The sequence below is a fragment of the Gopherus flavomarginatus genome, chromosome 8 (assembly GCF_025201925.1).
Source record: "Gopherus flavomarginatus isolate rGopFla2 chromosome 8, rGopFla2.mat.asm, whole genome shotgun sequence".
Taxonomy (NCBI): Eukaryota; Metazoa; Chordata; order Testudines; family Testudinidae; genus Gopherus; species Gopherus flavomarginatus.
This window is the reverse complement of record NC_066624.1, coordinates 105,501,827-105,523,355: the sequence shown is the minus strand read 5'-3', so window position 1 is coordinate 105,523,355 and position 21,529 is coordinate 105,501,827. Positions and strand designations below refer to the sequence as shown.

Sequence of the window (21,529 nt, the reverse complement as noted above, 5' to 3'; positions counted from 1 at the left end):
ATCCTTTTCCATGCAATGAGTAAAATGATAGATTTGTGCTACCTGGCACTGTGCGACGTACAATACAAATGCAGCCATAGGGCCAGATCTATAGCTGGTGTAAAATCAGCAAAGCTTCATTGAAGCCATTGGAGCTGTGGCCATTTACACAAACTAAAGCCAGTGCAGATACAATGATTTTTACAGCAGCTGAGGAGTCAATGGACCTTCACTGCTTTACAGCTGCTGAGGATGTGAATTTATTCTCTGACAAGCAGTAACACCCTATCAACCCAATCCCATGAACAGATGTTTTCAAGAAGCATGAACAAATGGCAGTAGAGAGGTAGGTAGAGGAAATTGCTTGGTCAGGAAGTGTTGAGTTTTATGGGAAGTAAGAGCAGGCAGCAAACTTGCTGCCTGAGTTGCTACATGCAATTTTTTGACAGCTGCTCATGCTTATTTCCTGCCAGAAGTTAGCTTAATATTGGTGGGTGGCTTATCTTCTGAGAAATTGTTCATATAATGTTGTTCTTAGGAGCTTCCAGCTTCAGAGGGGTGAAATCTACAGATTTAGTGGGTCTTGGTTGCAAGGTTTTGCTGCCAAATGTTCTGTTTGAGGAAATATTCCATACAAAGTATGGATTGAAAAGGAGGAACATGCAGTGAGATTTTTACAATCTTACCATATAATATTCTGTATATTGGACATGCTGTCACACTAACACCACTATTGACACCATCCATTTCTTCTACTATTTGCTTTTGCTCATATGTATGGGTGATCAACGTTGACAATGCTACCTAACCTAGTGGCCCCACTCCTCCTTGTCGTAGTTGTTCTTTGCCAACATCTGCCACTTGTCCAACATCTCGCACACAATATAGGATCATAGATGCTAGAAATAAAAACACTCTGCTAAAATCCCTAACTCCTTTAGGCACCACTGAAAATCACAACCTAGATCATGTACTACATCCTACTGCAAATGCAACATACCCCCTTTCTTGTTAAGTTGTATCACATATTATACCAATCTCATTCTTGTTCTTAGCCAAAAGGCCAATAAGATCATAATGCAAAGCTTTATTTCCTTCTGTCCCTTATTTTTCCACAAAGGGCAAATAAAGGCCAATCTAAAAATTGGCTGCGAAGTGCTGCAAGGAGAGTGGTGGAAGATTTAAATGTACTTCTTGAGACTACAGACACCATTAGCTTATAGACTTATCTCCTTAACTGTTATCCTGCCATTATCAATGGGTCCCAACATAATTACTCAGTTATGAAAATCGTGTATGCTCTGTACTTTTCCATTGTTGGAGTTTCTGTAATAAAGATTGTTTTCAGTCATTTTCAATGTGTGTGTTTTGTGAATTTGTTGCATCTGTTGAGTACTGTTACATTGTGATGGGGTTTACAGACCCCTCACTAAGACTAAAGAGTAATGGGGCAGTACTGGGTGAAGAAGGCCCTGCCCCTCAGCAGCTGAAAAGCATGCTCCAAATGGTGGTTCTGCTTAAAAGGAGACTCTGAGAGGCAAGCAGGGGGACTGGGAAGGAGAGGCTAGTTGAAGCCTCTAGGACAGAGGGATCTACATGGGAAGAGTCTAGATTGGGTAAGTCCCAACTGGGAGGCCAAGGGCCTGACCCCCTTTTTTTCCCACCCCTGCTAAGGGGGAGCAAGTGGACACTGGAAAGTGAGCTGGAAAGACCAACTGACTGTTTTAACTATTTAGGCATGGGAGAGATCCTCTGCTGGGAGGGAAGCTGAGTGCCATGACCATGCCCCAAACTCAGGAGAGAATGGGCCAGGGAGGAAGTGGCCTAGAGGAAGCTGGGCAGTTGTACCAGCTAGAGATTCCCTTCCCTCTTGGTTCCTGGGCTGGGACACCCCCATCCCCTTTTCCCCAGAGGCTCTGCCCGACCAGAGGAACCTGGGGAGCATTAGGGGATGGTAGACTGTAACTTGACCACTAGGCCTTCAGATTGCCTGGCAAGGCCATCCCAAGACTGAGACTGCTGAGCCATGGCCATAAGGGGAGAAGATTTGGTCAGGAGAGTGGGTGGAGAAATAGATCTCCTCCAATGGCAGTGTGAATCTGTGAGGTAATGTGAGTACTAAACTTGGATGTTGGAGTCAGTGCTAGATGAAGGTACTAGGGAAGGCAACTTCCATCAGCAATAAGTCAGCCAGAACCATTAGTGCTTGATTGTTGGTGCCAGCTCCCATGTCCACACTACCATTTTCAGGGTTGACAAATCTGTACTGGACACAGGGACCAGGATATTCTTAGTGCCCTTCAGCACTGAGTCAGAAGCTGAACCAGTAGCACTTATCCCTATAATAAGAGCTTTGTGCTCAGTTCTCTGAAGGAAAGAGAAGGTGAATAGCTCTTCTTCAGCCTCTCGACTTTTCCTTTTTCGGGGGGGGGGGGGGGGGAGATTGGTGCCAGTAACCATATATGATCTAGTGGTCTGATTTACCTTGTCTTTGGACAACTATCAGTGCTGAGCTGTCTTTGGTGGCTGCTTCACGGCCTGTAGGTGCCAGATCAGACTTCTTACTGGTACTGGTCTTGGGAGTCACTTCTCAGCAGCTGCGGATGCAGACACAAACTGGGTTTAGAGGTAGAAGCTCCCACCTGGGAGTTTGATGCCTGTTCTTCCGAGTCTGAAGTAGTTCTTTTAGGTTGCTCCAGACCATATATTAGCTGGATGTCTCTAGATTTTCCTCATTTTAAGGAGAACAACTGGCAGATGGAGCAATAGTCAGGCACATGGCTCTCTCTGAGATAACTAAACAAGAGCTATGATCATCTGTAAGCGGAATGTCACAGGGTTGAAGCCCAAATGCTTCAAATCTGTCACGTGAGTGGTTTTCGTGCAGAGTAATGAGAGAAAAATAGGGGTTGGGGTTTTTTTTTGTTAAAGAAAGGGAAAAAAGCAAAGGGGGGAGGAATTTAGTGTTTTATCTAGCTAGATAAAACTGGATTTGGTGAATGCATTAAGGGTAGCAAGCAGACACAGCCTGGTTCTGTCTTGCTGCCATGGGCAGGGACAGGGTACTGATGCATGGTTTAAGCCCTAGGTTGTGGAGGGGAGACATGCAGAATATAGGTCCAACGGACACAGCTATGCAAAGATTTCAATCTCATGCACACGGCACGCATTCATACATACAGTGGGATCCACACAGATGAATACTTGAATGGATTTGTATTTAATCATATAACAAAAAATTATTATGCCAATTTACAAGAAGTATGGTCTATGCCAAAAGAGATTACATAAAGGATTGCTTATGGGTCCCCCACTCTTCCTCTCAGCCTTCCTCAGGTCAGTGGTCTCTGCAGATCATTGTCAGCGATGCAGTGATGTACTTTTGCTGCAGGCATGTTGGGCCACAGGAACAACTCTGTTGGCTGCCGTGCTTTTCCAGCCAGTCACAAAACACCCAAGAGTTCACACTTCCTTTCCTCTACTGGCCCCTTCCTTCGCCGCACCCCATGTAACTTCCTGATCCTCCCACCTGAGCATTCTAAAACACGTTATTCTCTCATCTGTTCAGATACTTACTTCACTGTTTATTTAAAAAAAAATTAAAAATGAATAGGTTGCAGTTACACTCCTGTTTTTCACAAGGAACAATATAAGATTAACATGAAAATCAAAGTCCATACAGATCAGGGCCACAGAAATGTGGTTTTGGCACAAATCTTTGCAGAGACTTTCCTGTTTCCCTTAAATTTCTAATGTATAATGCATATGGGGCTGACCAATATTTTAATAGTTCTAATACTGGCTACCCTATCATGACATGACAAGTTTTAGTATCTCTCCTCTTCTTAAGGAAAATGTATTCAAAGTTCAAATGGACTATGCTGCTCACAGTCCACACATATAAATATGTGTGGGGGAAGAGGGGACTAGTATTTGGACTTTCCTTATTAATCTCATCCAACTCTCTAAATATGCCAAACTTTTCCCCTCCCCCTCTTAATTCTCCCAATTCTAGCTAGAGTATAAAGCCTTTGGTTCTGCAACTATGTCCTTATCTGTGTCATATACAGTGGTAAGCACCCTGTGGGCGTTTAAAAATTATTTACATTGTAATTTTACTATTTTCCACTTTCAACTTCAGTACCATGCACAATTTCTTGGGGTCTCAGGGAGACTGTCTCCTTTAAGGGGAACTGGGCCAGCCACACCTGTGCGATAATTAATTCTCTGCTTCCAGCCTGAGGGGGCAGGACTAAGGGTCAGGTGACAGCTTAATTAAGACTTTAAGCTATTAATGATTGCTGCTTGGAGCATAAGAACGGCCATACTGAATCTGATCAGAAGTTCATATAACCCAGTAACCTGTCTTCTGACAGTGGCCAATGCCAGGTGCTAGTCCTGGAACCCAGCAAGGGAGATACAATTCTTGATTTAGTCCTAAGTGGTGCATAAGAGCTGGTCCAAGAGGTGACTATAGCTGAACCACTCAGTAATAGTGACCATAATGTAATTACATTTAACATCCTTGTATGGGGGGGAAATACCAAAGAGACTGACCACAGTAGCATTTAACTTTTAAAAGGGGAACAACACAAAAATGGGGATGCTCGTTAAATGGAAATTAAAAGAACAGTCACAAGAGTGAATTGCTTGCAAGCTGCATGGAACCTTTTTAAAACTACCATAACAGAGGCTCAAACATATACATACATACACACACATATATATACTGCAAATAAAAAACCCAAACAGGATGAGGTCCAAAAAACCAGCACCATGGCTAAACAACAGCGTAAAAGAGACAGACAAAAAGACATCCTTTAAGTTCAATCCCACTGAAGAAAGGAGAAAGGAACATAACTCTGGCAAGTCAAGTGTAAAAGTATAATTAAGCAGGCCAAAAAGAATTTGAAGAGCAGCTAGCAAAAAACTTTTTTTTTTTTAAAAGTACATCAGATGCAGGAAGCCTGTCAAACAGTGACTGAGGCCATTGGATGATCAAGTTGCTAAGGAGCATTTAGGACTGCTGCAGAGAAGCTAAATGAATACTTTTCATTGGTCTTCACTGCAGAGGCGGTGAGGGAGATTGCCACACCTGAGCCATTCTTTGTAGGTGATAAATCTGAGGAATTGTCCCAGTCTGATGTGTCAATTGTAAACTGATTTATTTTAAAATGGCTCCAGAGGTAATCATCTCACTTACAGGCTCATCTTCAGTACCAGGCAAATTGATTGAAACTATATTAAAGAATAGAATTATCAGCCATATAGATGAACACAATATGTTGGGAAATAGTCCACATGGCTTTTGTAAAGGGAAATCATGCCTCACCATTCTATTAGAAATGAGGTTACCAACAAACATGAGGACAAATGTGATCCAGTAGACAGAGTGCACATGGACCTTCAGAAAGCCTTTGACAAGGTCCCACAGCAAATGCTCTTAAGGAAAGGAAGGAGTCATGAGATAAGAGGGAAGGTTCTTTCGTGGATAAATAACTGGTTAAAACATAGGAAACAAAGGATGGAAATAAAATAGTTTGTTTTCATAGCAGAGAGAGGAAAATAGCAGGGTTCCCCCAAAGATCTGTACTGGGCCCAGTTCTGTTCAACATATTCATAAATGAGCTGAAAAAAGGGGGAAACAGTGGGGTGGCAAAGTTTGCAAATCATACAAAACTATTCAACAGAATTAAGTTCAAAGTTGACTGTGAAGAGTTACAAAGGAATCTCACAAACCTGGGTGACTGGGCAACAAAATGGCAGATGAAATTGAATATTGATAAATGCAAAGTAATGCACAGAGGAAAATATAATCCCAGCTATACATACAAAATGAGGGAGTCTAAATTCACTGTTACCACTCCAGAAAGAGCTCTTGGAATCAACATGGCTAGTTCTCTAAAAATATCTGCTCAAAGTGCAGTGGCAGTTGTCATGGTATAAACCCCACTCTGAACCTTAGCGTCCAAAAGATGGGGTACCAGCATGAATTCCTCTAAGCTTAATTACCAGCTTAGATCTTGTAGTGCTGCCACCAACCAGGACTTGCAGTGCCTGGTACACTCTGGTCCCCCCCCCAAATCTCCTCAGGGGACCCCAAGACCCAGACCCACTGGATCTTAACACAAGGAAAGTAAACCCTTTCCCCCACCGTTGCCTCTCCCAGGCTTCCCCTCCATGGGTTTCCCTGGAAGATCACTCTGATTCAAACTTCTTGAATCTTAAAATAGAGAGGAATGTCACCTTCCCCCCTCTTCTTTTCCCCTCACCAAGAGGCAATACAAATTCAAGCTCTGTTAATCTAAAAACACAGAGGAATTCCACCTTCCCCCCTCCCTTTCCTCCGTTCTCCCACCAATTCCCTGGTGAGTAGAGACTTAATTCCCTTGAGCCTTAACAAGGGGAAAAATTAATCAGGTCTTTTAAAGAAGAAAAGCTTTTAATAAAAAATAAAAATTGTCTCTGTAAATCAAGTTGGAAAATGTTACAGGGTCTTTCAGCTTATAGACACTAGAGAGAAACCTTCCCCCAGCACAAATACAAATTAAAATCCTTCCAACAAAATACACATTTGCAAACAAAGAAAACAATCAAAAGACTAAAACCGCCTTATCTACCTAGTACTTACTATTTTGAACATATAAGAGGCTGTATCAGAGAGATTGGAAAGAAACCTGGTTGCACGTCTGGTCACTCTCAGAGCCCAGAGAGAACAAAACAAAACCCCCCCAAAACAAACAAAGGCTTCCCTCCACCGAGATTTGAAAGTATTTTGTCTCCTGATTGGTCCTCTGGTCAGGTGTTCCAGGTTCACTGTTTGTTAACCCTTTACAGGTGAAAGAGACATTAACCCGTAACTATCTGTTTATGACAGCAGTCAAAAAAGCTTACAGAATGTTAGGAACCATAAAGCAAGGGATAGATAATAAGACAGAAAATATCCATGATATAAATCCATACTGTGCTTACACCTAGAATACTGCATGCAATTTTGGTCACCCCTATCTCAAAAAGATATATTAGAAATGGAAATAAGTACAGAGAAGGGCAGCAAAAATGATTAGCGGTATGAAACAATTTCTATATGAGGACAAATTAAGAAGACTGAGACTGTTCACATGGGAAAGAGATGACTGAGGGGGGATATGACAGGCCTACAAAACGTTGAATGGTGTGGAGAAAGTGTTTACCCCTTCACAATAACACAAGAAGCAGGGGTCACTCAATGAAATTAATAGGCAGCACATTTAAAACAAACATAAGGAAGTACCTCTTCACTCAATGCACAGTAAACCTGTGGAACTCATTGCCAAGGGATGTTGTGAAGGCCAAAAGTATAACTAGGTTCAAAAAAGAATGAAAGGTTCATGGAGGGTAGGTCTATCAATGGCTATTAGCCAAAATGGTCAAGCATACAACCCCATGCTCTAGTGGGCCTTAAACTTCTGTCTGGTAGAAGCTGGGACTGGATGACAAAGGGGTGGATCACTTGATAAATTGCCCTGTTCTGTTCACTCCATCTGAAGCATCTGGCATTGGCCACTGTCAGAAGACAGGATGTTAAGTGGGATGGACCACTGGTCTGACCCAATATGGCCATTCTTATGTTCTTACTTGGGCCTTATAAAAGAACTGAGAGAGATCAGTGTGGGTGTGGAACTACAGGGGATAAGTAGCTTCCTATGGAAGGCCCTGAGGCCAGGTCTGCAGGAGGCCAGAAACGCCTGGGGACCCAGGGCTCTATACCAGAACAGGGGAGAAGACTTTCAAGGTAGCCCATCAGGGGCTGGGAACAGGGCACACAAGGCAGGCTGAAGAAAAGCCCTGCAGGGCAGAGGAGCCTTTTTTGTTTGCCTGAGACTCCTTAGATGGACTTTTGCTTCCCTGAAAGTTTCTCCCTTGGCCAGAGGCCTAAGCCATATCTGCAGCACAAAACAGAGGAGATCAACCTGAGGGAAGAAAACTGAGACAAGCAGTGCCAGCTGGGGTTGTCATGGAGCAGCCATGCCTGATAATATACTTGATTTTGTTATAACTTAAAAAGATGCTGGGGTGATACATTAATTAATCCATGCAGCAAAGAAATGCAGAATAAACTAGGCTGCCACTGATGTGAGTGGGTGAGAGGCATAGCTCAGTGGTTTGAGCATTAGCCCCCCCACCCCCCAATTTAGGGTTGTGAGCTCAATCCTTAAGAGAACCACTTAGGGATCTAGGGCAAAATCAGTACCTAATCGTGCTAGTAAAGGCAGGGTGCTGGATTCCATGACCTTTCAGGGTCCCTTCCAGCCATATGAGATAGGTATATCTCCATTACTTTTATGATTAAAAATATATTCTGTACTTCACCACCTATAATTTGGGCTTTGTAATATATATTTAACTTATTTCAGAGTGGTAGCCACATCAGTCTGTATCAGCAAAAACAAGGAGGAGTCCATGTGCCTCCTTAGAGACTAACACATTTATTTGGGCATAAGTTTTCACAGGCTAAAACCCACTTATGATAAACTTAATAAAATGCTGCCCTCTAGTGTTCAGAAGTAAATTAAAAACATGATAGATCTGTCTCAGGATTTTCTAAGGCAATACAATGTAGTACAAAGCAGTGTGTTTTAAAGAGAATAAAATAAATGTATGATTAAATTAACAGCCTTGACAGATAGATAGGTCAAATAATCCCAACTACATAGCCAGTGCTCTGGTCCTCCTTTTGGGTCCTGTCTGAGGGACCATAAAAATTCCCAAAGCTGATGCAGCTTCCCTGGACCACCCACAATGCAAATTATTACAGCAGAAACCTGAAACCAGGTGTTTTAGTGCCATTATATCTCGTTAAAAAATAATCAGAAGTTAATTAATGGCAGGTATGCTCTTTGGGTCAGGATCCATCTTCCTCTGTGTTTGGAGAGCACCTAACATGTATTTTGAGCACTACTGCAATATAAATAAGTACCAGGAAGGTAGAGATTTTGGAGGCATTTCAGATGATCACTGAAACTACAGGTGATTTACCCATAGCAAGTAACCGAGAAAAACAAATTTGCTTTTTACGGTGTGGATAAAAAATGACCTGAGAAGTGGCAGAGTACTAAATGCTGATCTGCCTGATGGCACTCAGAAGAGCCAAGTGACCTGGGACCAAGGCCTAGTTTTAGCTGCAGAAAATCCAGTGTGTAATAGGGAAACAGGCTCAGGGCTGCAATTTGGATCAAGAATAGGTGTGAACTCTCTCCAAAGGGCTCAGCACCCACATTCCAATTTTCCAAATGGCTCAGCACCCACCACCCATGTAGTTTGGTTCCTACCAGGGCGCTGATCTCTTTAGGGAACCCAGCTCTTAGTGTGGGTCAGGCGCTCTCTAGGTTGTCAGATTGGGTGACCAGACAGCAAATGTGAAAAATCGGGACAGGGGCTGGTGGGTAATAGGACCCTATATAAGAAAAAGACCCAAAAATCAGGACTGTCCCTATAAAATCAGGACAGATACTGGGGCTGGCTGGGTTTTGACCCATCAAGGCCAGCCCTGGGAGTTCAGTCTCTCATTCTGACTCCAGCTGCCAGCCTGGGGGTGGCTGGGCCCCTGGGGAGCCATGCATGGCTCTGGGATGCTCAGCCCTGGCCCATCAGCTTGAGCCACCTCAGGCTCCCTGGTACTTGGAAACCAGGGGGCACCTCTGCTCTCCCTGCCCAGGACTGCCCCCAGCTACCCCAAGGCCCCGCCCCCTCCCGATGCTCAGCCACTGGCCACCGGCCCTGCGCGTTCGCCCCGCCCCCGGGACTGACTGACAGACACGGGTCCGCCCCCGCGCCCACTCCGCGTTCCAACTGCTTTGAGCCCGCTCGGCTCCCGTCCCTGGGCAGACATGGCTGCCACGGTGCTAGCGAGCGAGCGGGGCCGCCGGTGCCTGTGGGCGCTGCAATGCCAGTGAGTGCGGGGCGGGGGGCGGCCACTGGGCCCCGGCCCGGAGCCCCTCTGGACAGTCCCCTCCCCCCCCCGCACAGAGCAGCCGTGGTTCGGGACCCGGTCTCCTGCCTGCAGGTGCCCGGCCCGCCCCAGCCCGCCGGGCCAGAGCTGAACGCTGCCCTGCCGGGGCCCCTCAGCGTCCCTCGGAGGGGGCCTCCCCGCTGCCGGGTGCGCGCGAAGCGCTCAGCACAGGTGACGGGCCCCGCGCAGCTGCCAGCACGGCCTAGCCCTGCGCCGCCCCCTCACGCCGGGACCGAGGAGAATAGTCCCGAAGCGACACGTCTGTGTCTGCGCTGGAGCTGGACGGTGTAAACTCCTGCTGGGGGAGACCTACCCAGGCCAGCCCTGATCAGACTAGTGCGCTGGAAGTAGAAGCGTAGCGACTCGGGGGACCGGAGGAGATGAAGAAAATATCGGGACGCATGGGAGGGGGACGGGGGTCTGCTGGCAGAGCGAAAAAAAAAGCTGAGTGTTGCTGGCGGAGCCACCCTCCCACCCCCCCCAAAAAAACAAAAACCAACCAGTGCTGTCGGTGGAGTGAAATATCAGGACAAGTTGTGGTCAGGGTGCAGGACAGCCACCCAGATATTGGGACGTCTGGTCACCCTAAGTGACAGGAGGGACCAGCCACCCTGAGTACATACCTAGGGTCTTGGATGGGATCAGGCTCCATGGGCTGGCTGGCTAGCTCCTGCTACTGGCATCAGCAGGGCCACACTTCTGTTTTTAGTGCACTAGTTTGACCCAAGCTATCCTGAACATGTCTCCTGGAGCTGGAATGGATGCCTTCCAGCTGTCGTGCAGACATGACACAGGACATATCAGGGAGATAAAACAGACTTTTGCATAAAAAGTGTGTTTGACTATGGAAAGGGAAGTACATGCAGAAAATTGAAGGCCATTCATAATACCACGTAACTGTTCCAGCACATATGTTAGTGGTGGTGTAATGAGTGACGGATTCAATCAGGTCATGTTAGCATCTTTAGGTTCTTGCTTTCTTCAACTGATAAAATGGGATACTGATTAAATTGGGGGTTTCATATAGACAAATTTTTATTTCTTGAATGTATGTAATGTGCCCATTGATGATACATTTCAATAAAACATTAACATTTGCAAACAAAATAGCTCTCTCCAGTGAAGACAAATAATCCCCTCACCAAGGATATTTTTAAAAGCCCTGTGATAAAAATTCAGTACAGTTCATCCTCTAGGTGTAGTTTAACAGCTGACAGAAAAGAAAACATAACAAGCTCAGTTTTAGAACTCACCCCCAGTGATTACTGTTGTATCTCTCTTGGGTGATTACTAAGACATCTCTCATAGTGGTATCTTAAGGGCATGTCTACACAGCAAACAAAAACCTGTGACTGGCCCATGCCAGCCAGCTAGGTCTTGGCTGTTTCATGGCTTTGTAGACTTCCAGGCTCGGGCTGTAGCCTGAGCTCTGGGACCCTTTCATCTCACCAGGTCCTAGAGCCCAGACATCTATACAGCAATGAATCAGACCACAGCCTGAGCCCCGTGAGCCTTAGTCAGCTGGCATGGGTTAGCCATGCTGTGTAGACATTTCCTAAACAATGGTTTATACCTATCTCACATCTGGTTACAAGCAGAGGGGATTGCCAAAATTTTGTTCATTTCCCTTAGCTGGTGTGGTTTAGCAAACGTGGATTATTAACAAAAGTTATGTTTTAAACTCACTGCCCAAGTTGAACCACCATGATCTAGTCATCTGTTTCAAGTGTATCTCTTTCACCTTGTTGCCAGTGATCCAATCTAAATTTTAATTTATGTGCTAATTAAAACACTTAAGTGAACTACTTAAAATGTCTCTCTGCCCATATAACATTCTCAAATATCTCTAATTTGCCTTGCTCACTGCTTCTGTATTTGGAACAATAGCAGGTTTGTGAATCAAAGTTCTCATAACTCTATTCTGCTTGTTTCTTCTCTCTTGGCAACATCTCTCTTGAGTCCACCGTGACCTTCCACCTAACCCTTTTTCTGTGGACTTCATGTGTTCTTTCACATGCTGCTGTGTACCTTGAACACCTCCTGTTCAATAACCACACTTTGACCACCCTGTCCTTTAAAAGCTTTAAAAAAAACCCCTAATCCTCAAAGTATTTCAGTCTTAATGCCCCTTACCACCTTGTTTTTATTTTGATTGGATTGTGATCTATTGTTCATGTAACTTCCTTTAGAGAGGGACTTGTTTTTGTTTGGCATACCACTTCATATATACTCCTGACAGTACTATATAAATACTAAGTGATTAAAAACATCAAAACTGTATTAGTATCCTTGCTGCACCCAAGAATAGAAATAGCTCAATTATACCCTACTGTAATGTTTTTTCGTTATTATAATTCTATTTGTTTACTGTTTTGTGCAGAAAATGGATTTGGAGACAAAGATGCCTGAAATTTGCTTCAGCAACAGGTATTAAATTATTTTCTCTATCCATATATGCTGTAAATATGTTAAGAACATTAATAGCATTGAAATTAACTTGAGAACATTAGTTATAGGGAAAATTAGAAAGTTAGAGTTTATTTTATAAGTGCTCGATTGATTACGTTTCCGAAGAAATACTCAATATATTAGATCTAATTAGAAGCACCTGAAAATATGTCATGAAAAGATTTTATGGAATTTTATTTGCCTTTAGTTATATTTAGGTTTGTAATTTTCTTTCTTCAAAGACCCTTTTTGATACAAAAGGTACAAAATCCATGCAATAGCTAGTCATTTTTTAAAAAAAGCATAACAATGTAGTATTTAAATAATATACTAAATATTGTAATAGAAGTTTGTAATATTATGTAAACTGTGACAGTATTTTCATATCGTGTAACATAGAAAGGTATAGATTGGTCATATACATGTAAAACCTGACTTTATTTCTTTTAATAGAAAGAAGAAACATAGGGAAGGTCCTCATTGCAAACCGAGGAGAAATTGCATGCAGAGTGATGCGGACGGCCAGAAAGATGGGTGTGAAGTCTGTAGCAGTTTACAGTGATGCAGACAAGAATTCCATGCATGTCGCAATGGTGAAGTATACTAGTTAAAAACATAAGGCCCAATCCTGCAAACGGCTATGCACACAAGTAATTTTACTCATATGAGTAGTTCCATTGACTTAAATGAGCCTGTTTATGTGAATAATGTTAATAGCATGCATAAGTTTGCAGGATCAGGCCTTTAATTATTAAATGAAAGTTAAATTGCATGGGGAAGAGTTCTGTTAAATATTGTCAGTACCAAAGGTGGTGCCAGTGGGCTAGTGCAGTAGATTTTCACTTCTGAAGACCTAGATTCAGGTTCTGCTTGAATCACAAAGAAAAGTATGTTGAGTTTTATTCTAGACTTCTGAAGACATCACAAAAACAGCAGACTGTTTCACTTTCTAAACTCAAGAAAGGTCCAGGTTAGTGGCCAGTGGTCTCTATTTCTATAAAAAATGACATAATTAAGTTCACCCAATTGAGTTCTTTTCTGAAGAGCAAACAATTTAAATTGCTACATGTTAGCATTTTTATAAATGATAAAATGGGCCTCCAGTTAAGATTTAAATTTGTTGTTCAATTGTCTAACACTTGATCTAATAGTAATGTATATTTCTTTTACAATAGGCAGATGAAGCATATTTCATTGGTCCAGCTGCCTCTCAGCAGAGCTATTTAGCCATGGAAAAAATAATACAAGTGGCCAAAATATCAACAGCACAGGTAAATATAACTACACTGCCCCTACCAAATTACGCACTTTGATTTGGCCTTCCTTGTACTGTGGTTTCCCTATGAAAAACTATACTTGTGCTTTTGAGAACAGTTAAATGGGTTCCTCTGAGTACATGGGAAAATTCAATTTCCAATTTAACCTTTGGGTTTGAGCTAAAAAATAAAGATAAAATTACTGAGGAAAGTGCTCTAAATGTTTGTTCATATAAGGTGTGCTTAGCCTCTGTTTGCCAGAAGCTGGGAATGGGTGACAGGAGATGGATCACCTGATGACTATCTGTTCTGTTCATTCCCTCTGAAGCACCTGGCGTTGGTTCCACTGCCGGAAGATAGGATACTGGGCTAGATGGACCTTTCATCTGACCCAGTATGGTTGTTCTTATGTAAGGTGCAGCTTATTTTGTTCTAAACAACACATACAGTAGTATTGTCCTCTTTGTGTCTGTTCTGAGCTTATTGTATCTTTCACCTCACAATGTAGTTTTAAGATGCTTGCTTTTGATAGTTAAAATAATGACATTTTAAATTAAAGGTTGTCTGCTTTGATCAAAACTTATATGCATGAGATATTATTTCATTTATATAAGGTAACACCTTCAAAAATACTAATGTTTTACTTTCAAAAGCAACGTCAATAAGACTTAGGCTCCTAAATTCTGACGTTGTTTTTGAAAATGAGACTTAGGCTCCTCGGTCATTCAGGCACTTTTGAAAATGTTATCCAAGCAGCATAAAGTGTTGTAGGCCCTTCACGTAGGACCTGAAGCTCAAAACGTACCTAGTTTGCTTTACTCAATGGGACTACTTACTAAATAGCATTACTCTCCTATGGAAATATTTGCAGGATTAGGCCCAATTCCCTGCTCCAGATTGCTTAAATTATAATCAAAAGACTTGGTCCCGCAATTAATTATTCCTGCGGATATATTTACTTCTGAGCAGAGTTCCACTGACACCAAGAGTACTCTGCACAGGACTAACTATACTTAGGCTTTGAGGGATCAGATTTTTATTGGTAAATGTCAGTAAACATCAATTTCACCGTCCATATAAAAATTGACCAAAAAAAAAATTCCCGTCAATAATAGTTGAAATTTATAGATAAAGTAAGAAAAATGCTGCTTGAGAACCTATTAGAATTTGATTTAAGGATATTTATTGTGTATATTTTGATGTCATGTTGAGAATTTGTTTTAATGGTTATAAATTTCAACTTTTTGAAACCAACGTCTATGATCATTAAAAGTGGTCTGACCCACCCTCTTGCCTGATATCCCCCTATAGTTTCTTGCAGCTGTGAAAAAATAAATTGATAAAATATAAAAATATGCTTAAAACAAACATTGATATTATCCATTAAAATTATTTTTTAAAAAAATCATATTCTGCCTGGCCTAACTATACTCATGGGTGTGACTATTTGCAGGATCAAGTGTTAAATAGACAGCATGCACAAAGCCACAGCGGAATGAAGCAACATAAAACATTTCCTTCAGATTAACCATTGATTGCTAGTCTTCTTATAATTACTTATCACCCATTCCTTAACTGCTCGACCCAACCTACCCACCTACCCTTTAGTTTTTCTTAATTGTTATTCCTGGTGGCTGATGTTTTTTGTGCATGGTATGTTCCATCCCATGTTTCCCTCCATCCCCCCAGAAAGCCTTCTATATAAACCTGTAGTTTTAGGGTGACATGGGTTACACTGGTGTAAAGTAGGCTGGTAACCTTCATTCTGTTTTAGGCTATTCATCCAGGGTATGGTTTCCTCTCAGAAAACACAGAGTTTGCCGAGCTATGCAAGCAAGAGGGAATCATCTTCATAGGCCCTCCTTCATCTGCTATCAGAGATATGGGTATTAAGAGGTATCTCTTTCTGATTTGTTACTCACTTCAATGTGTAACTTACAGCTCAGTGAATTTGCCTTCATTATTAATGAAGATTTTTTACTTAGTTCTTTTGCTCTCTGCATTATTCTTGATTTTTCTACATAGCCTGTTGTACAATGCTCCAAACTGTTCATAGTTCTGGGATGAATACAAATATAGGAACAATCAAGATTCTTCCATTAATAAGATTTTAATAATTGCATAGGCTGGTCTAGGATCCTCTAGGATTAACGCTTTGCACTATCATACTGAAGGACCTAGGTTCAATACCCAGGTCTTTAGACTTCAGGTCAGAAAGCGCTGTGGGAGCTCTACTGATAGCTCTCAATGGTGGTGGAAGGAAGCATCTCATGTCTCTGCAGTGACTTGTAGCTGTTCTTGAATGGTGTTGATGGGAAGAGAAGCCTATGCCCCGTTCTTGGGCCAAAGGAAAATTGCCAGAGCATGAGATATAAATAGAATGGTGGAAATTAGATGCTGCTTAATCAATAACCCTTTGACAAATAAATCAACATTATTAATCAAGCATAAAACACATTATCTGAATTAATTTGGTACCTGCATAAAGGTTCATTTTACAATGTGTATTAATGTACTGTGTGATTTAACTAGTGTTATGTGCATGTTTTCTATCCCTGCTCCTTTTATGCTCTTAAGTATAAAAAAAATTATGTGCATGCTGAACTACACCAAATTAGGGTCCTTATCCTGAAAACATTTGTGCACCAGCATAACTTTACTCATCTTAGTAGTCCCATTGAAGTAAATGGAAGCAGTCACATGAATAAAGTTAAGCGTGTGTGCGGTGTTTACAGATCAGAGGCCTCTTGTAAGAAACAGCTATTATCATTGCCATTTTAAATATCAAAAAAATATTTTTTTTGAAGCACCTCCAAGGCTATAATGTCTGCTGCTGGGGTTCCTGTCATTGAAGGTTATCATGGTGAAGATCAGTCTGATCAATGTCTAAAGGAACATGCCAGGAGTATTGGGTATCCAGTAATGATTAAAGCAGTTCGTGGAGGCGGAGGAAAGGTAAGGAAAACTCACGCAAACTTGTTTTATCTGATTTGAAGTTATGCTACTAAGATAGGTACTAATACTACTACATCGTACCTTTTGTTTTATGTAACTGAATTCTATAAAAGGAATCTTATCAGAAAGGTAATCGGAAGCAAATTATTTTAATTTGAAGTTAATAAAATAATGTCTAGCACTTTCATTGTGCTTTCCTTTTATTTAGTCATTCTTGGGCCAAATTGCTTGTATAAACTGGTAGAGCTGCATTGACTCAAATGGAGTTCCAGCAATATACACTAGCAGAACGTTTGGTCCGTTATGTTGTATAGGTGAGGTTGTATGAGATTGAATCATTGTTTAATGACAATGTCTGTTGTGATTATATTTTTTAATGGTGGTTTTAAATTTGTGAGTGTTGCATAAATAGATTCTTAGAAATCTTTGAAATATCTGGATACCTTCAGTGTATAGCTATTATTTATTAATTGATGACCTTCCTGATGAAATGTGAAAAGAGCCTGCAGAAAAATTTCATGATAGAGCTCCAGGTTTGTCTCCATGATTTCCATAACAAATGTACATATTTTGTAAAGAAAAACAGTGTTTTATGTCTTCTAGCCATGAAAACTTAGCATGAGATGCAAAAGTCATATTGAGTTCTGTCCTTACCCGCACCAGTGCAACAACATTATCTTTAATTTATAGCCTTAGTGACACTTTTATTTTCTGTGGGATTTGCAAAGATTAACTGTTTGGAAGTTAGTAAATAATTCTATTGATGCATAAGAAGGAATGGAATTCTTTTATTGGTAAACACATATTGTAATTATTCTTTTAATCATTCACCAGTTTTCACACTAGTGGAGATTTTTTTGTAACTGTTATTATTTACTTGTTCTTTAGTAGCTATTTAGACATCCTTATGTTGTCTCTTAGGGTATGAGAATTGCTCGGTCAGAAAAGGAGTTCCTGGACCAACTAGAATCAGCCAGGAGAGAAGCAAAGAAGTCTTTCAATGATGATGCAGTGCTGATAGAGAAATTTGTAGACAATCCAAGGTGAGAGAAGTGGATTATATTTTTAATACTTAAAATATTTTAAAAAACCAGCACAACATTTTTATGCAAGATGATAGTTTGTGTCTTATACAGCATTGCACACACTTTCTGCACTTGCATAAAATAGGGCAGAATTATTAATTTTACAAAGTGTGAAGTGGATGACAGGGACTTTGAATGATAATTTATAACAAATCTAGCTGTCTTGGTGACATATTGGCAGCATCCTAATGGTGGTGTTGTGGAGAGACACCTAGATATTGCATACTACGTTATGGCAATGACATGCCTAGTCAATACATCAGCCTTCTGACCTCATCGTTCTTTTAGGTCTAAAGGAAGCAATGGGTAGCAGTGCTTAAAGCACAGAAATAGGAGTCAGGAGGAGAACCATAGTCTACCTCAGATGTCCTGTATGTACTCAAACAAGTCACTTAATCTCTCTGTGCCTCAGTCTGTAAAATGGGGATGATAATACTTCATTTACATTTATGCTGTAAACTGAGCTCATTAACTTTCATAAAGCTCTTTTGACATAGACAGATACAAGGTGTTATAGATTGCAAAGCAGTGGTATTCTTGGCATACACCTTGTTGAACATGTAGTAGGTAGGTACATATAAATACTTTCAGCTGAAAGTACCAGGAGATTAGACTGACCTATCTCTAAATACAGCTTTAAAGCACCTATATTGTAAAAAGAAACCTAGACCTGCTTATCTTATCCGTTGTGCACGTGCAGCTCCCATTGACTTCTTTGGGAACTGCATGTGTCTGCAAACAATGGGACAATCAAGACCCTGGTAAATTACTGTAATACCTAAAAGTCTGCCTCTCTCATCAATAAGTAGAACTGCCACAAGCTGGTGTTTGGCCTCCTGGAATAATATTTTACAGATTAAGTGGTTTACCCCTGAGCACATCAAAGGCTAGGAGATGTCAAAGGGCCTATGTGTAAGTTGCAGAATTCACAGATTTAAAACTGAAAAAGAAAAAAATCTTGAGTCCAAAAACTAATATAGAAGTAGCGGACTCTAAATATTTTTTTCTCTCTCTCTCCTTTTTTTTTTTTTTTTAAACTCATGAAGTTTCAATACGATGATCATGAAGTTCAAAATCCCATTTGAACTAGTGGCTTTCGGAGTTATAATATGTTTCACTGAATCACTTAACAGCATCATGCTGATCTGCAATTGGAACCAAGAGGGCAGGCCCTTACAGCTGTATGAAACCCTATTGAAGTTAATGGGGTGCTGTGCAAGTGTCTGCCTCGGTGGAATGGATTGCAAAATTGTGGCTTTAGTGATCTTTAGTAATATACATTGAAACCTTTGTTATTGTGAAACAGGCATGTTGAAGTCCAGGTGTTTGGTGACCAGCATGGCAATGCAGTCTATTTGTTTGAAAGAGATTGCAGTGTGCAGAGAAGACACCAGAAAATCATTGAAGAAGCTCCTGGGGTAAGTGGAGGGTTCCTAAATGGAGTTTATAAAGTAATATTATTTTGAATTTTTTGTACATATCTGTCTGCTTTCTGCTACTTAAATAAATAAATCTCAGAACCTTTTTGCATTTTATTTTATTTGTTTTTTGAGCTCCAGAGACAAAACTGAAGGTTAGAACGTAGAATTTTACAATATTGAATTAAAACATTGTGGCATCTAGCTTGGTGTCCTACTTTGGGAAATGGCCGGTACTTGATGTTTCAGAAGAAGGGAAAAAACTCCCACTTAACCTCTAGTTGTCCAACATTTTGCATATTTTATTTATTTCAGTCAATTTATCAAAGATTCTCTACCGTCAAGATTTAGGACATAAGCTGATTGCTACTTGGGTCAGGAAGCAAAGATTTTAAATATAATATGGTTCAGGATTTTACTGCTGTTTTTTAAAGATGGCATAGTATTCACATACAGTAGGCATGATATCTGTGAGACTCTCAGTAATGTGCAGTCTCTTTTTATCATTACATTCACAGCCAGGAATTGAGCCTGAGGTGAGAAGGAAACTTGGAGAAGCTGCTGTCAAAGCAGCCAAAGCCGTGAACTATGTGGGAGCAGGTACATTAACTTCCTTCTAGTGCCTTCCTCTTAAGTTAATAGAGCCTTGAGCCTCAAGTCAAATGACATTTTCTTGTTCTGGAATGTGATACACGCTTGTAGCATTTTTTTTAACTTTCATGTAGTTGTCACATAGTTATTGAGTTCTAAGCTAGCAAAATTTAGCATGAATCCCCTGCGCAGAGTAGTATAGAACTACGGAAGAAAAAATGCTAAGAAGTCTGAAAGCAAATAATTCAGCTGAATAGCTTGAGATTTGAAGGTGAATATTCTGAATGCACATCAGACTACATGTGCAAAGTGATTTATCACTCACCTTGCAAACAGCAAAATGTCAGTGTTCTAACTTCAGGGCCTGCTCTAAAAATAATCCCAAGGAAAACAGCTGTAGTTTCTAGTATAGTTACTAGTTGAAAATCAGTTTAGAAAAATATTAACAACTCTAATTCTTTTTAAGATATTCTTTGGAAGGGAAGTCTTTTAAATTAGCATAGGACAATTCTTCCTGACGGATCTTGAAGCACTTTATAAATATCATATATACAACACTACTGAAATGCAGCTGCTTCTGGAGAGAAGAGTAGCAGTCCACCAGCACAGAACGTCTTGGGATAATAAAAGTGTGATGGGATAAGATCCAGTGGTTTCAGGCAATTTAGGTGTTTCAAACCTGATGCTCCAACCATTAACACACCTTTCCAGTTTTGTCAAAACGTTTTTGTCAAACTGCAAATCACTAAATATCTTTAGGTGGCCACCTGGTAGAAAGCCTCCTTGTCTCAGTGAAATGTGTGCTTATTAAATATTTCAGGAACTGTGGAATTTATTATGGACTCTCAACATAATTTCTACTTTATGGAGATGAACACCAGGCTGCAAGTGGAGCACCCAGTTACTGAGATGATCACAGGGACTGACTTGGTGGAGTGGCAGCTGAGGGTAAGGGATAACTAATTTTAGTTGCAAGGGTAGCAGGGATGGATGGTGTCTATCCAGTGGTCTAGTGTGGTAATGCTTGGCGTTATTGTGTGCAGGATGCTGATCTCTCATTTCCATGGTTGGGAGTGATTCCCATTGCTCCACAGCAGCCTCCCTCTCTCCCTATTTAATAAAGGAGCATTGTGGAAAGGCTTTGAATAGAATCCCCACGCAGTCCTCCTCACAGTATTGGGCTTCAAAGTGTCAGGGAGAAGTAGAGATGGGGGATCTTCAGGCATTTAACTGGGATATAGAGAATATGGGAAGTGAGAGGAGAAGATTCTTAGTTTATCCTTGCATTTCTGAATATGCTTTAGAAGCTTAATTTTTGACATGCAAAGTGTTTCTTTGGCCCAGGAACCATGCATGGCGCAGAGTCAGAGAAACAGAAACCCTTTCAAGAGAGTAGAGGTGGTATTCTTTCTGTGTACTTCTACCCCAGCAGAAGTTCATGTGGGAAGGAGCCTGACAATTCTACCGTACATGTAATAAGCACAGTTCTGTTCACATCTGCCAGAAGACAGTAAGATGTTTTGAACCTTCAAGTGTGGGGGGAGGGGAAAGGGTATGGATGATGGAAGGGATTACTGTGGGGAGCGTCGGGGTTTGGGTACACAGGTGTTGGGCAGTGGGAAGCTGGGTTGTGTCAATGTTCAGAAATGGTGCATGTGATTGGGGCGAATTAAAGCTGGAAAAGAAAGCCAAAGTGGCAGTTAATCTAAAGATGCTAAGGCAGGAAAAGGAAGGCTGTGGATTGCTAATCTGGGAATGGGAGTTGAGAACTGAAGAGTGCTGACCTGGGACAGAAGTCAGACACTG

General features: G+C 41.2%; 1 protein-coding gene across 4 annotated transcripts in view; it reads left to right on the top strand.

The window, feature by feature from the left end:
• The first annotated feature begins 9,818 nt into the window (after positions 1 to 9,818).
• The window catches only part of MCCC1 (methylcrotonyl-CoA carboxylase subunit 1), a 29,679-nt gene continuing 17,968 nt past the window's right edge, over positions 9,819 to 21,529 (top strand). For 3 of the 4 annotated variants that reach the window (XM_050964284.1, XM_050964283.1, XM_050964287.1), the window contains exons 1-10: positions 9,819 to 9,910; positions 12,351 to 12,397; positions 12,872 to 13,011; positions 13,594 to 13,689; positions 15,449 to 15,570; positions 16,482 to 16,629; positions 17,551 to 17,672; positions 19,021 to 19,132; positions 19,651 to 19,732; positions 20,544 to 20,671. In XM_050964284.1, coding sequence (XP_050820241.1) covers positions 9,849 to 9,910; positions 12,351 to 12,397; positions 12,872 to 13,011; positions 13,594 to 13,689; positions 15,449 to 15,570; positions 16,482 to 16,629; positions 17,551 to 17,672; positions 19,021 to 19,132; positions 19,651 to 19,732; positions 20,544 to 20,671 — 1,059 coding nt within the window. In that variant the 5' untranslated portion in view covers positions 9,819 to 9,848. Of the gene's footprint in view, positions 9,911 to 12,350; positions 12,398 to 12,871; positions 13,012 to 13,077; positions 13,389 to 13,593; positions 13,690 to 15,448; positions 15,571 to 16,481; positions 16,630 to 17,550; positions 17,673 to 19,020; positions 19,133 to 19,650; positions 19,733 to 20,543; positions 20,672 to 21,529 lie in introns of those variants that run through there. The other variant, XM_050964285.1, reaches the window with a different exon arrangement.